This window comes from Hemitrygon akajei, chromosome 6 (genome assembly GCF_048418815.1).
Source record: "Hemitrygon akajei chromosome 6, sHemAka1.3, whole genome shotgun sequence".
Classification (NCBI taxonomy): Eukaryota; Metazoa; Chordata; class Chondrichthyes; order Myliobatiformes; family Dasyatidae; genus Hemitrygon; species Hemitrygon akajei.
In genome coordinates this window covers 1524200-1540564 of record NC_133129.1, presented here as the reverse complement: position 1 = coordinate 1540564, position 16365 = coordinate 1524200, and the positions used below count along the sequence as shown (strand labels likewise).

The following is a 16365-nucleotide window of genomic DNA, read 5'->3' as shown; positions in this document are numbered from 1 at the left end:
TCTTTTGAACTCCGGTGTAGGAGAGGCTGTAGTTGAACCAACCCCTCTAGTTATGTTGTGTATCCAGAAAGCATCCTGTCCGGGGGCATCTCAGCTTAGTACAGCAACTGCTCCTCTCATGACCGAAGAGAGTTGATCAGCACCTGGATTCTTGTCGCTGCCTCATGGGCACCATGGCAACCATTATGCTATGGCAGCTCGGGTCACTCTGGAGTTCAGAGTTCAATTCCAGTGCCATTCTGTAAGGAGTCTCTGTACACCCTCCCTGTGGAATGCGTGCATTTTATCCAGGTCCTCCACAGACCAAAGGTGTATCGAGTAGGTTAAATGGCCATTGTAAGTTGTCCCGCAGTTACGTTAGGCTTAATGGGGTTTGTCAGGGGTTGCCGGGGTGACGTGGCTCAAAGAGCCGGGAGGACCTACTTCGTACTGTATTGTTAAATAAATAATCAAAGACCCCCCCCTCCCACCCGGGCCATTCTTCCTTCTGCCCCCTCCCACTGGGCAGAAGATACAAAAACTTCAAAGTGCATACCAGCAGGCTCGAGGACAGTTTCTAGCCGCTTTTATAACACTCTTGAGTGGTTCCCTCGTCCAAAGGTGGACTCTTGATTTAACAATCTACCTCGTTGTGAACATGCTCCTGATGGTCTGCCTGCACTGCACTTTCCCTGCAACTGTAGCACTTTATTCTGCATTGTTATTCTTTTCCCTCGTACTGCCTCGATGATCTGCTGTGAAATGATCAGTGGGGATGGCATGTAGAACGAAGTTTCTCACTGAACGTGAGACGATAACAAATCAATTTACCAATTTACACCCACTACCCTCTAGAGGAAAAACTTGACCCCCAGGTCCTTCTTAAACCTTTCCCCTTTCATCTTTAATCTGTGGCCTCTAGTTTTAGACTTTCGTCTATGTCCTCTTGCACAAGTCTGGTCAGCACCTTGTAAGAAGAGTCTCCTAGTTTTATTTTCCATTCCCTTTGCAAGAGGCCAGCATTTTGTTTGACTCGCTGCCTGTGAAGCTTCTGCGAGTAAGTCTTTCATTGCACCTGGGCATACGAATCAAATTCAGATTCATTCATTTATCACGTGTGCATTGAAACATGCAGTGAAATGTGCCATTGTGTTAACAACCAACAGGACCCCAGGATGTGCTGGGGGCAGTCCAAAGTGTCACCACTCATTCCTGAACCAACATAGCATGCCCACAATCTATCTCATTGCTTCATGGCGTGGCACGGCAACTCAAATGCCCAGGAACGTAAGAAGCTGCAGAGAATAGTGAACTTAGCCCAGTACATCCTGGGCACATCCCTCCCCACCATCTACAGGAGGCAACATCTATCATCAAAGATCTCCACCATCCAGGCCACACCATCTTTCAACAGCTCCCATCAGGCAGGAGGTACAGAAGCCTGAAGTCCCACACAACCAGGTTCAGGAATGGCACTTCTCCTTCCATCTTTCATTTCTTGAATTAACTGGCCCACCGATCGTCACTATTTCAGTATAACAACACTGTGACCCCTTCGATCACATCTGGTGCGATATGCCTGTGATGTTGCTGCAAGTAAGCTTTTCATTGCTCCTGCAAACACATGAACGTGTGTGCATGACAATAAACTTGACTTTGACTTTGAGGCTCACCAGATCTAGGAAGACACCATGAGGTCACAAGACCATCGGACACAGGAGCAGGACTAGGCCATTCCTGCTCTGCCATTCCACCACAGCTAATTTATTTTCCCTCTCAACCCCAGTCTCCTGCCTTTTCTCTATAACCTTGCATGCCTTTACCAATCAAAAACCTATCAACCTTGCTTTAAATATTCCCAATGACTTGGCCTCCACAACCGTCAGTGGCAATGAATTCCACAGATTCATCACCCTCTGGCTAAAGAAATTCCTCCTCATCTCTATCCTAAATGGATGTCCCTCTATTCTGAGTCTGTACCCTCTGGTCCTAGACTCCCCCACTACAGGAAACATCCTCTCCACATCCACTCTACTAAGGCCTTTCAATATTCAATAGGCTTCAATGGGATCCCCCCTCATTCCTCTAAATTCCAGGAAGTATAGGTCCACAGCCATCAAATGTGAAAAGAATTGGTCCCAGCACCAATCTCTGTGGCACCCAACCAGAAAAATACACCTCTATTCCCACTCCTTGCCTCCTACCAGTCAGCTAATCTTCTATCCATGTTAGTACCTTAGAGAGAGAGAGAGAGAGAAATTGAGTTTCTCCCATTTGTCAGAGATAGAGACAGATGGTCAGAAATATCAAAACAGCAGGAGGAGAGATTTCCTGAGAAATTACTCAATAGAACAGATTAACGTTTCAGTATCACAAAGACCATCAGAGCAACAACCTCATTGCTCTTGAAATGTGCAACCAGAGGCAAAGAAAGGGCAGGAACGAGTCACAAGCATGGACTGAGCGGACAGCCAAAGACCTCTTCCCAGGGCAAAAATAGCTAGTATGAGGGGGCATAATTTAAGGTGACTGGAGGAATGTCTTTGGGGGGGGGGGATGTGAGAGGTAGGTGTCATTTCATACAGAGTGGTGGGTGTGTTGAATGAACTGTTTGGGGTGGTGGTAGAGGCAGATACATTAGGGACATTAAAGAGACTCCTAGATAGGAAAGTGAAGGGTTATGTGGGAGGGAAGGGTTAGATCAAATTTAGTGCAGATTAAAATATCGGTACAACATTGTGGGCCAGAAGGATTATACTGTGCTGTACACTTCTATGTTCTTGCCCAAGAGGAAGGAAGTGGCAGCCCATACTGGTCTGTAATCACTGCTCCCTGGGGTACACGGCCGCGCAGTAACTGAAACGCTCCCACGCACATAGCCTTTGTTGCCAAGCAGCTGGAATTGGACACAACTCAAAACAGTTTACAAATCATGAAATTCTTTTTTGTTGTACTGCATTTCATTATACCCTGCAATTAATAAATAAATTAAAAGTATGTGATTTTCTCATTTCCATTCTAAATATTCACAATATGCATATTATTAAAAAGGCATTTAAAGTGCCATGCAGCTTTTAGGCTGTGTGAAAATTGCTCAAAGTATTGGCTGTTCTATGCAGCTGTGAAAAAAAATTAGATGGAACATGGTCTGTAATACTTGTGTGATTCAGAGGCGAGGTCATTTTTTTTGCACAGAATAGAGGGTGCATGAACATCCTGCCAAGGGTGGTGGTGGAGGCAAATACAATTGGGACGTTTAAGACTCTTAGAGAGGCACATGAATGATCAAAAACTGAGGACTATGTGGAAGGGAAGGTTAGATTGATCTTGGAGTAGGTTAAAAGGTCAGCACAACATCGTGGGCTGAAGGGCCTGTACTTTGCTGTAATGTTCTGTGCTCTATGTTGAAATAATTGCTTTGGAAATTATATACAAAAGCAACCTAATTCAAAGCTATTCCTAAAATGTCAGAAAAAGGAAAGAAGGTGTCGGGAGAGGCAGTGCGATGGCATGCATGCTGGAGAGATGAAATGTGTGGGTGTGAGAGAGAGAGAGTGTGTGAGAGAGCAGAAGATATGGAGAGAGGGTGAGAGAGTGTAATTGAAAGAGAGTATGTTTGAGAGTGTGTGAGAGAGATTGAAAGAGATTAGTGTATATGTGTGTGCATGAGTGTGAGAGGGAGTGTTAGTGTGTGTAGGGCTCCAAGAGAATGCATGGGAGAGTGTGTAAGAGAGTGGAGTGTATAAGAGAGAGATGTGTGAGAGGGGTGTGAGTGTGTGAGAGGGGAGTGTATGAGAGAGGGATGTGTGAGGGGGATGTGAGTGTGTGAGAGAGTGGACTGTGTGTGAGAGTGGACTGTGTGAGAGAGTGGACTGTGTGAGAGAGTGGAGCATGTGAGAGAGTGGAGTGCGTGTGAGAGTGGAGTGTGTGTGAGGGAGCTGTGAGTGTGTGAGAGAGTGGAGTGTGTGAGAGAGTGGAGCGTGTGAGAGAGTGGAGTGTGTGTGAGAGAGTGGAGTGTGTGTGAGAGGGTGGAGTGTGTGAGAGAGTGGCGTGTGTGAGAGGGTGGAGTGTGTGGAGTGTATGAGAGTGGAGTGTGTGTGAGAGTGTAGTGTGTATGAGAGTGTAGTCTGTGAGAGGGTGGAGTGTGTGAGAGTGGAGTGTGCATGAGAGTGGAGTGTGTGTGAGAGAGTGGAGTGTGTGAGAGTGGAGTGTGTGTGAGTATGTGAGAGTGTGGAGTGTGTGAGAGGGGGCTGTGAGTGTGTGAGAGTGGAGTGTGTGTGAGAGTGGAGTGTGTGAGAGTGGAGTGTGTGAGAGAGTGGAGTGTGTGAGAGTGGAGTGTGTGTGAGGGGGCTGTGAGCGTGTGAGAGAGTGGACTGTGTGTGAGAGAGTGGAGTGTGTGAGAGTGGAGTGTGTGAGAGAGTGGACTGTGTGAGAGTGTAGTCTGTGAGAGGGTGGAGTGTGTGAGAGGATGGAGTGTATGAGAGTGGAGTGTGTGTGAGAGTGGAGTGTGTGTGAGAGTGGAGTGTGTGAGAGTGGAGTGTGTGTGTGAGAGTGGAGTGTGTGAGAGTGGAGTGTGTGTGAGAGAGTGGAGCATGTGAGAGAGTGGAGCGTGTGAGGGAGTGGAGTGTGTGAGAGTGGAGTGTGTGTGAGAGAGTGGAGTGTGTGTGAGGGGGCTGTGAGCGTGTGAGAGAGTGGAGTGTGTGAGAGTGGACTGTGTGAGAGTGTAGTCTGTGAGAGGGTGGAGTGTGTGAGAGAGTGGAGTGTGTGAGAGGGTGGAGTGTATGAGAGTGGAGTGTGTGTGAGAGGGGAGTCTGTGAGAGGGTGGAGTGTGTGTGAGTATGTGAGAGTGTGGAGTGTGTGAGAGTGGAGTGTGTGAGAGTGGAGTCTGTGAGAGAGTGGACTGTGTGTGAGAGAGTGGAGTGTGTGAGAGTGGAGTGTGTGAGAGAGTGGACTGTGTGAGAGTGTAGTCTGTGAGAGGGTGGAGTGTGTGAGAGGGTGGAGTGTATGAGAGTGGAGTGTATGTGAGAGTGGAGAGTGTGTGAGAGTGGAGTGTGTGAGAGTGTAGTCTGTGAGAGGGTGGAGTGTGTGAGAGGGTGGAGTGTATGAGAGTGGAGTGTATGTGAGAGTGGAGAGTGTGTGAGTGGAGTGTGTGAGAGTGGAGTCTGTGAGAGGGTGGAGTGTGTGTGAGTATGTGAGAGTGTGGAGTGTGTGAGAGTGGAGTGTGTGAGAGTGGAGTCTGTGAGAGGGTGGAGTGTGTGTGAGTGTGTGAGAGAGTGGAGTGAGTGTGAGCGTGTGAGAGTGAACGTCTGTGCAAGATTGAAAGAGCATATGGGAGTGTGAGTAAGTGAGTGAGAGAAACAGACAGAGAGCCGGGGAGAGAGGGGGAGGGGAAGGGAGGATGAGGGTGGGGTGAGAGAATGGGGAGAGGGAAGGGGGAGAGAGAGAGAGAGAGAGAATGTGCACTGGAACAGAGAGTCGGAGCTGTCATTGATTTATGGAATAGCAAAGCCTGTAATAAAACATCAGCAAAAATGGGATGGCTGTAAACACAGCTGGGAGAAACAGAAGGGATCGTGACGGTCAGGCAGCGGCAACGCGGGAATATCTACAGCAGAGAGTTATCCGCCAGATGACTATTCAGACAGAAAGATATTGTGGGCATGATTAACAACGTAAAGGAAGCCTAGACAGAGAGATCGAACGCACGAAAGGAAAGTCTATTTCTGCCTCAGTCGAGTTATACGGGAGAATGAGTGGTAAAAGCAGAGGGAGCAGTAAATACTGCAGCCCAGTACAAACAAGGATCTCTCCCACCTCCTCGCCTGCCTCCCTGGGTAGAATGGTCAGAAATCGTCGCATCGTCCTCTGGTACAGGCTGACTTCCCCGGCTCCATCGCTCCCTACCTCTCTGCGTTTCTAAATCAACGCGGCCGATAAACCGACAGGGAAATTCCACCAACTAAAGATTGGGAATGCCAACCGCACTGACTCTGGTGGACAGACCTCAGCTGGTCTAGTCCTGAGCTTTACAACACCCTTCTGTAAACCTCGGCACAAGATTTCAGACATGGGAAATATTCTCTACACCCTCCTCTCCTTAAAAGCAAACTCGTTGACCAAGTTTTCTCAACGACTTCCCGTGTAGCCATTGTAACATGTATTCTTTAGTAAGAGATAAGTGTGTGTGTCTGTGTGTGAGAGAGAGAGAGATAGAGAGAGAGAGTGCATGTGTGAGCTTCTGTGTGAATTTGTGAGTGTGCATTCATGTGGTTGTTTTTACCGTGTAACTTCGTGTGTGTGTGTGTGTGTGTGTGTGTGTGTGTGTGTGTGTGTGTGTGTGTGTGTGTGTATTTGAGTATAGGTGCGCGTGTGACTGAGTGTGCACGATTGTAAAAGACTGTGTGTGTGTGTATGTGTGCAAGTCTGTATCCGTAGGTGTGGGTGAGTGTGTACGTGTGCATACTGAGAGAGAGAGAGAGAGAGAGAGAGAGAGAGAGAGTGTGTGTTTGCATGTACGTGCGATGTGAGAATGTGTGGTGTCTACACAGTATGTGTGTCTGTGTTTGGGAGTGTGTAAGCTTGTGAACAAGTTGTGTGTGTGTGTGTGTGTGGCTGACAGGCACGTGGGGGTGCAGTACGGTACCAGGACATTGGTTAGGTCACTGAGACAACGACACTGACACGCATACGGACACAAGGTGAGTAATAACAATTGAGGACTGAGAGACGGAGTGGACAGTTTTGTACAATCTGCCAAGATACAACAGGGGAAATAGCGACGGAGTAAAAAAAATCCCAAATTCCGCTACGCAAATACAGCTGTAAATAGAGTCGGCACTGCCGAGATATGCCAAAAAACAGCAACAGATCTCAGTGTTGAAAGCGATGAAAGGAACATCAAAGATGTCATACAGTTAACAGAAGTCAGAGAGGAAGATATCAACGTGTTTAAGGCTGACACAAAGGATAAGAACAACATTGCAATCGCTTAATCTCAAAGGATTACAAAACTAAAGTGAAAGGATTAACCGGGGTCTTGGCATTCGAGACAGCGTGCGCGTGAGAGAGAGAGAGAGAGAGGGAGGGAGGGAGGGAGAGAGAGAGGGGGAGAGAGAGGGAGAGAGAGAGAAACGAGGGGGCGTTGGTGAGACAGAAAGCGAGAGAGGGAGAGAGAGAGAAAGTCACACATAAATAGGGGGAGGGAGCGACAGACAGAGAAAGACAAACAGACGGTGAGAGAAAGAGTGTGTGTGAGAGAAAGAGAGAGGGAAATTGTCTAAGAATGGGATGGGTTTGGGAAAGTGAACATGGAGAGAAGAAGAGAAAGAAGTTTGAAGGACGGAGTGGAGGGGAGTAGAAAGAGGGAGTGAATTTGATTGAGGTAGCAAATATATGTGAGAAGAAAGAGTGTGGGAGGAAAGTGTGAGGGCGACTGGGAAATTGCACAAGAGGAGAGAGAGGGTATGTGTGTGAGAGAGAGGGTATGTGTGTGAGAGAGAGGGTATGTGTGTGAGAGAGAGGGTATGTGTGTGAGAGAGAGGGTATGTGTGTGAGAGAGAGGGTATGTGTGTGAGAAGAGAGGGTATGTGTGTGAGAAGAGGAAGAGTATGTGTGGAGAGAGAGGGTATGTGTGTGAGAAGAGGAAGAGTATGTGTGGAGAGAGAGGGTATGTGTGTGAGAGAGAGGGTATGTGTGTGAGAAGAGGAAGAGTATGTGTGGAGAGAGAGGGTATGTGTGTGAGAAGAGGAAGAGTATGTGTGGAGAGAGAGGGTATGTGTGTGAGAGGAGGAAGAGGATGTGTGGAGAGGATATGTACCGTATGTGCATAATGAGTAAGAGGGCAAATGTGAGGGAGTGAGAATGCGTGAGAAAAGAGAGAGTACGAGGGTGAGGGGAAGGACTGAGAGCGAGAGAGGCATAATTTGTTGGAGAGGAGACAGTGTTTGAGAAGAGAGCACATGAGAAGGTGTGTGAGAGGGAGCGAATGAGGGCGAGTAAAGGAGGAGAAGGGGAGTGAATCGGTGAAAGGAGAGAATGGGAAGGAGAGAGAGCACAGGAGCAGGGGAGAAGCAGCCTCCCTCCGTTCCCCATGTTCAGAATGGGGAGTGTAGGAGAGAGGAGAAAATGGTAAAGGAGAAAAAGAGAGGAAGAACAGAGTGAGAGGGAGACAGAGATAGAGGTGGGAAGAGAAAAGAGAGAGTGAGAGAGAGGAGATGGAGAGGTGGGGAGCGAGAGAGAGGGGAAGAGATAGTGGGAAAGGAGAGATAGAGAGATGAGAGAGAGAAAGAGGGAGAGTGGAAGAGAGGGAAAGAGAGTGGGGATGGGAAAAATATAAGAAAATAAGGAGTGGAAACAGGAATGAGCAGTCAGCTCCTGGATCCTGCACTGTCATTTATTGTGATCATGGCTGATCCGTTCAGTCCTCTCCTGCTCCGATTACCTTCATATCCTAAAACCTTGTCTTGAATATATTCAGTGACTGAGCTGCTGCATCCCTCGTCAGCAGAGAATTCCCCATCCTCAGGGTGAAGTCATTCCTTCCCATCCCTGCCCTGAAGAGCTGATGGTTTATTTTGTGAGGTTGTAAACCTGTTTCCAAATACCCCGGCAAGGGAAAACACGACTATTGCATTTACCTTGTCAAACACCGTGAAAAATATTGTGTTGCAGTGAGGTCTGGATGTGGGAGATGGGAGAGAGAAAGAGAGACAGGGCCAGAGAGAGGGGTGGGGGCGTGAGAGAAAGAAAGAGGAAGAAGGGGAGAGGAGAGAAAGAGAGAATGGGAGAGAGAAGAGGAAAGAGAGAGAGAGAGGGGAGAGGTAGAGGTAGGGATGGGAAATAGTGAGAGGGAGAGTGGGAAAAGAGATAGCGTGTTAGTAGGAAAGGAGAGGGGAGAGAAGAGTGTGGGGTCTTGAAGAGAGTGTGGAAGAAGGTTTGAAAGGTGGGGAAGAAGGGAGTATGAGACGGAGAGTTTGTGGAGGATCGAGTAGTTTTGGTAAGAATGTGGGAAGAGTTTGAAGGGAAGAGGGTGTGAGGGTGGGAAAGGAGAGACCACGGGGAGATATGAGATGTAATGAGTGTAGGGGAGGAGAGGGGAGAGATAGAGTGAGTGTGAGAGAGGGGGAAGTGTGTGTTGGAGAAAGGAGGGGAGACGGACGTGGAAGCTAAAATAAGAGCGGAGTGGAGGAGTGGGAGAGATGGTGAGGGGTTAGTTTGATGTGCGAATAAGTGTGTACGAGAGAGAGTGTGGGACAGACATGGAAAGGGGATGAAATGCATTGACTGTGGAAGTGGAAAGAGATGGAGGGGGAGAATATGAAAGAGGAATGAGAGTGGGGAGAGGTGGTGCGAGAGGGTTGATGTTAAGATGTGAAAATGAGAGAGTGTGGGGTAGAGATGGCGGGAAGGAAACGGAGAAAAAAGAAAGGGGAGAGAGGGGGAGAGGGTGGGTGATACTGCTGGACAAAGAAGGCGTGCGCTCTTGAATAAAGTGTAACCTAAAGACGACAGGACCCGGGCGGGGATAGACGGCGCGGTTTCAGCACCAAGCGGCGAGGAACAGCTCCCTACGGAGGGATGCGAGCGGAGGGGGCGAGATGGAAGGACTCACCGCTCAGCGAGTGTAGGCAGCCGGCGAGGAGCAGCAGCAGCGGCCGGGCGGCGAAGCCACGGCTCTCGGGCATCATCTCTGGGACGAGAGGAATAGGCAGGGAGGCGAGAGGCGGTGAAAGGAGGCTCTGCCGGAGCCTCGCAGCCTGCGCTACCCCCGAGCCGTTCGGCAGGCGCTGCTCGGCATCCGCACTCTCCACAATGACATGCTCCACACCAGGGCTCCGCCAGCGCTCGCCTGGAACGGGGGCGGGTCTGACTCTCCAATGCACGTCAGTCGGGGAGCATGGGCGGCCTTTACCCCTTGGACTCCTCCTCCCGCCAGCCCGGCATTGCTGGACGCACTCATCCGCTCCCTCGGGAGCCCCTACGTCCCGCCAGAGTCACGAGGGACAGTTCAGCTCCTCCTCCTCCTCCTCCCACCATCCCCTCACCTCCTCCCAGCCCCACCTGCCCTTCACTAACCGATCTGTGACCAGCCCGAGTCCCCGTCCCACAAGGCAGAGTGAGGAGGGAGGGTTCTCGCATGGATCGCAACCCTTGTTCTGTATGGCTGCAGAATCTGAGCTTGTAGAGGGGCACAGCGGTCAGCATAGATTCGCTGGGCCGAACGACCCGTTCTGAGGCTGTTGACTCACAGAGTAATGTAGATCAGAAACAGGCCATTCGCCTCAACTCATTCATGCCAACCAAGATTTCTATCTAAGTAGTTCCATCTGCCCCTATTAGGCCCTTCTTCCTCTCAACCTTTCCTCCAATCCATCTACCTGTCCAAATGTTTTTTTCATGTTAATTTGTACCTGTCTCAACCATTTCCTCTGGCAGCTCATTCCATGTACATATATCCACTTTAAATCGTCATTCTCTCACCTTTGCCCATTCCTGCCTTGGAATAAAGACTGTGACTATCCATCTTATCTCTACCTCCACCAGATTTTCTAAACTGCTATGTCCCACCTAAGCCTCTTCCATCGAGGGAAAACAACCCCAGCCCGTCCTTATAGTTCACGCCCTCCAGCCCCGATGAAGGGTCTCGGCTTGAAACATTGACTGTTCATGGATTTCCATAGATGCTGCCTGACCTGCTGAGTTACTCCAGCATCTTGGGGGTGTTGCTTTGGATTTCCAGCATCCACAGAATTTCTCGTGTTGGTGATTTGCTAATTCCAGCAACATCCTGGTTTAACCTTTCTGTGCCCTCTCTAGCTTAATCACATCCGTCCCACAGTGTGGAAAACAGAACTGCACACAATACTCCAAGTACGCTCTCTGCATGGCGCAGTTGTAATGTGGCATACAATATTCAAAGGCCTAGACAGAGTGGACGTAGAGGGCATGTTTCTAATAGAGGGGGAGTCTAGGACCAGAGGTCACAGACTCAGGACAAAACAACCCCTAACAACAGCAATGAGGAGGAATTTCTTTAGCCAGAGGCTGGTGAATCTGTGGAGTGCATTGCCACAGACAGTTGTGAAGGACAAGTCACTGGGTATAATTAAAGTGGAGGTTGATAGGTTCTTGATTAGTAAGGTTGTCAAAAGTTGTGGGGAGAAGGCAGGAGAATGGGGTTGAGAGGGATAATAAATCAGCCGTAATCGAATGGCGGAGCAGACTCGATGGGCTGAATGGCCTGATTCTGCTCCTGTATCTTACAGACAGAGGTTTTGTTGGACTCAGTGTCCCATCTCATGACAACTCACAGGTCATATGCTTTCTTCACCACCTGGTCAACCTCTATCACCGTAGAATTCTAAGAGTGTTTTTTTTTACACAGAGGAGGGTGAGTGTGTTGAATGTCCTGCCAGACGTGTTGGTAAAAGCAGATGGTAGGGGCATTTAAAAACTCTTAGATGGGCACATGCATGATAGAAAACTGCAGGGCTATGCATGAGGGAAGGGTTAGCTTTTTTATAGAGTAGGCTAAAATGTCACAAGCCGCAGTCTGTAGCGTACTGTAATGTTCTGTTTTCTATAACTCAACCGCTTGTCAGATCCTGCTGAGCACAGATTGACCTTGTGTAGCATTGCCTGTCTTATTCTAACTCACCACAGTGCCGCTGAAGGGTGCTCACAGTTCCCCCAGCCAAGCCTCCTCACCAATGGCCACACCCAGTAGCCGTGCCTCCATCCTCCAATGGTCCCACTTAGCCAGTCAATCCAATCAGTAGCAATTTCCTTTGATAAGATTCAGATGTTTCTCAGTCCAGACCACTGCCACAGTCAGGAGATTAGCACACCCTTTCTTTCAGTGATTCCTTGCCTGCCTCATTCTTGACTACATTATCACTCATTCCCAAGAGACAGGAACCCTAGCAGGCCATGCCATTCACCTCTGGATGAAATTCTCTAGGCAGTAGGCTCTCACTGTTGCCGGGTTTACATCAGAAATAGACAGAACACCAGGGAACATGGATTTCAGAGGCACAGCAGCAGGCCAACAGATTCACAGCTCCAGAGATGCAGGTTCAATCCTGACCACCGACATTGGCTCTGATGAGGTTGCACCTCCACCCTGTGGCCTTTTTCCTCCTGGTACTCCCATTCCCTCCCACATCCAAAAGGCATATGGGTCAGGAGATCAATTGCCTTCATGTGGGTGAGTGATAGCATGTGGGGGAAGCTGACAGGAATGTGGGGAGAATGAAAGAGGTTAGGATTCTCAATTTGGTTATAGAGTCAAATAATACTACAGCACAGAAACGCGCCCTTTGGCCCATCTAGTCTGTGCCAAACCATTGAGCTGCCTAGTGCCATCGACCTGCACCCAGACCAATTGCCCCCCCCCCCCCCAACCATCTCTTTTGGCTCCATGCATGGATTACTGTTCTGATCTTCCAGAGGACCAATTTTTACCCTTGCAATCCTTTTGCTCTTAACATATCAGTAGAAGCCTTTGAATTCACATTCCCTTTGCCTGCTAGAATAAATGCTTCTAGAACAGGTCTTCTTTTAGCACTCATGATTTCTTTCTTAAGTTTCCTGTTTTATTTCTTATACTCCTCGAGTGTCTCATTTGTTCCTACCTGCCTAAACCTGCTGTACACCTCCTTCTTTTTCTTAACCAAGGCCTCAATATCTCTTGAAAACCAAGGTTCCCTAAACCTGTTATCCTTGCCTTTTATTCTGATAGGACCATACAAACTCTGTACTCTCAAAATTTCACTTTTGAAGACTTCTCATTTACCAAGTTTGCCTTTTCCAGAAAAAGGTCTGTTCCAATCCACACTTGCCAGATCCTTTCTAATGCCATCAACATTGGCCTTTCTCCAAGTTACAATCTCAACCCATAGATCAGACCTATCCCTTTCCATAATTACCTTAAAACTGATCACTAGATAGAGTGTTCCCCTACACACACTTCTGTCACCTACACTGTCTCATTCCCCATTAGGAGATGTAATATTACTCTCTTTCTAGTTGAGACTTCTGTGTAACGCTTAAGGAAATGTTCCTGAACACATTCTATAAACACTTTCCCATTCAGCCCTTTCACAGTGTGAGAGTTTCAGTCAAAATGTGGAAAATTAAGATCACCTACTATCACAATCTTATGTTTCTTACAACAGTCTGTGATCTCTCAAACTTGTTTCTCTAAATCTCATGGACTGTTGAGTGATCAATAATATAATCTCATTAACATGGTCATACCTTTCTTATTCCTCAGTTCTACCCCATAGAGCTTTACTAGATGAGCTCTCCAGTCAGACGTTTTCCCTGACTAGTCAATCCATAATTGGATGAGATTATACAGAATTAGAATTAGCGTAAAAGGGTGGCTGTTGGGTTAACATAAATTTGGTGGCCTGGAGGGTCAGCTTCTATGCTGTATCTCTCCGTGACGCTATGTATGTTGGTATCTCCTCACCTTCCTAAACCTTCCTCCTTGATTCACATTTAATTTCTCTCTGAATATGCTGCTCATGTCCTTCAAAGGTCAAACGTCCCAACGCTCAACAGATGACGCCATTGCCATCACCCTCCACCTGGCCCTAACCCACCTGGACAAAAAAGACACATACGTTTGGATGCTGTTCATAGACTTCAGTTCAGCATTCAACACAATCATCCCTCAGAAACTGATCGGAAAGCTGAACCTACTGGGCCTGAACACCTCCCTCTGCAACTGGATCCTAGACTTCCTGACTGGGAGACCTCAGTCAGTCCGGATCGGGAGCAGCATCTCCAACACCATCACACTGAGCACGGCGGCCCCCAAGGGCTGTGTGCTCAGTCCACTGCTGTTCACTCTGCTGACCCACGACTGTGCTGCAACACACAGCTCAAACCACATCATCAAGTTCGCCGATGACACAACCGTGGTGGGTCTCATCAGCAAGAACGATGAGTCAGCTTACAGAGAGGAGGTGCAGCAGCTAACGGACTGGTGCAGAGCCAACAACCTGTCTCTGAATGTGAACAAAACAAAAGAGATGGCTGTTGACTTCAGGAGGGCATGGAGCGACTATTCTCCACTGAACATTGACGGCTCCTCAGTAGAGATTAAGAGCACCAAATTTCTTGGTGTTCATCTGGCGGAAAATCTTACCTGGTCCCTCAACACCAGCTTCATAGCAAAGAAAGCCCAGCAGCATCTCTACTTTCTGCGAAGGCTGAGTAAAGTCCATCTCCCACTCCCCATCCTCATCACATTCTACAGGAGTTGTATTGAGAGCATCCTGAGCAGCTGCATCACTGCCTGGTTCAGAAATTGCACCATCTGGGATCGCAAGACCCTGCAGTGGATAGTGAGGTCAGCTGAGAAGATCATCGGGATCTCTCTTCCTGCCATTACATTTACACCACACGCTGCATCTGCAAAGCAAACAGCATTATGAAGGACCATAAGCACCTCTCATACAATCTCTTCTTCCTCCTGCCGTCTGGGAAAAGGCTCCAAAGCATTTGGGCTCTCATGACCAGACTATGTAACAGTCTCTTCCCCCAAACTATCAGACTCCTCAATACCCAGAGCCTGGACTGACACCAACTTACTGCCCTCTACTGTGCCTATTGTCTTGTTTATTATGTATTGTAATGCCTGCACTGTTTCATGCATTTTATACAGTCCTGGGCAGGTCTGCAGTCTAGAGTAGTTTTTTCTGTGTTGTTTTTACATAGTTCAGTCTAGTTTTTGTACTGTGTCATGTAACACCATGGTTCTGAAAAACGTTGTCTCGTTTCTACTGTGTACTGTACCAGCAGTTATGGTCAAAATGACAATAAAAAGTGATTTGACTTGACTTGACTCCTGCAGACAAAATGCTGGAGGAACTCAGCAGGTCAGGTAGCATCTATGAAGGGAAATAAACAGTCGACGTTTCAGACGCAGACTCTTCATCAGGACTGGAAAAGGAGGTGGAAGAAGGCCAAGGGCAGAAGAAGAGCCACTCCTCCCTTCCTTCTCAGGCCTGAAACACTGACTGTTTACTCATTTCCACAAACCTGCTGAGTTCCTCCAGCATTCTGTGTGTGTTGCTCTGGATTTCCAGCATCTGCAGAATCTCCAGTGTTTAACATCCTTCAAAGTATCTCTTTTGAATGTTCCCCTGAATATTTACTACCTCAGGTGATGTGGTTGGATCTTGAAATTGGAATTGGTTTATTATTGCTACACAAATGGTGGAAAACTTGTCTCATTATAACATCCATACAGATCAATCCATCGTGCACTGCAGTGAGGTCAGGCCCACAACTCTTGGATAAAGTCATCGGCTAAGTGGTGGCTCTGGAACAATGTCTACACTGAGGGGATGTACACTCAGTGGCCATTTTATCAGACACACCTATACACCTGCTCGTCAATGTAAATATCTAATCAGCCAATCGTGTGGCAGCAACTCAATGCATAAAAGCACACAGACATGGTCAAGAGGTTCAGTTGTTGTTCAGACTAAACATCAGAACGGGGGAGAAATGTGATCTAAGTGACTTAAACTGAGGAAAGATATCTGGTCTGAGTATCTCAGAAACCGCTGATCTCCTGGATTTTCATACACAGCAGTCTCCAGATTTACAGAGAATAATGCGGAAAACAAAACAAAAAATCCACTGAGCATCAGTTCTGTGGGTGAAAATGCCTTGTTTATGAGAGGGGTCAGAAGAGAATGGCCAGACTGGTTCAAGCTGACAGGAAGTCGACAGTAACTGAAATAGCCACACATTACAACAGTGGCATCTGAATGGACAGGACATCAAACCTTAATGTGAAAGGACTACAGATTGGATTCCACCCCTATGCCTAATAAATTGGCCACGGAATGCATACGAGATCCCCCCACTTAATCAGGTTGCTTTTGACAGCTGGTGATTTGATGGTCATTACCAGGTTTTAACTCAAGATTCTCTAATATGATTAATATACTTGAATTTAATTAAATTCCCCCACTTCTATTGCTGAATTCCAACTCCTTATGAATATCCAGACAATTAATCGCTCAAATCATAGGAGCAGAATCAGATCATTGAGCCCATCGAGTCTGCTCCGCCATTCCATCATGGCTGATTTATTATCCCTCTCAACACCTTCCTCTGGCTATAAAAATTCTTCCTCATCTCTAGTTTAAAGGGATGTCCCTCTATTCTGGGATTGTGCTCTCTGGTCCTAGACTCCCCTATATGGAAACATCCTCTCCACATCTATCTTGGCCTTACAATATTCGGTAAATTCTATGAGATTTCACCCCCCCCCCCATTCTTTTAAACTCCAGCGAGTACAGGCTGAGAGCCATCAAAGCTCCTCATACATTAACCCTTTCTCTCCTGGGATCATTCTCATGA

At 47.7% G+C, this 16365-nt stretch overlaps 1 protein-coding gene across 1 annotated transcript in view; it reads right to left on the bottom strand.

Annotated features, from left to right (window-relative positions):
* Window positions 1-9957, bottom strand: part of tmem8b (transmembrane protein 8B) — a 119567-nt gene extending 109610 nt beyond the window's left edge. The window contains exon 1 of the mRNA XM_073047779.1: window positions 9590-9957. Within this exon, the coding sequence (XP_072903880.1) occupies window positions 9590-9665 (76 nt within the window). The 5' untranslated portion in view covers window positions 9666-9957. The remainder of the gene's footprint in view (window positions 1-9589) is intronic.
* Window positions 9958-16365: the final 6408 nt, after the last annotated feature.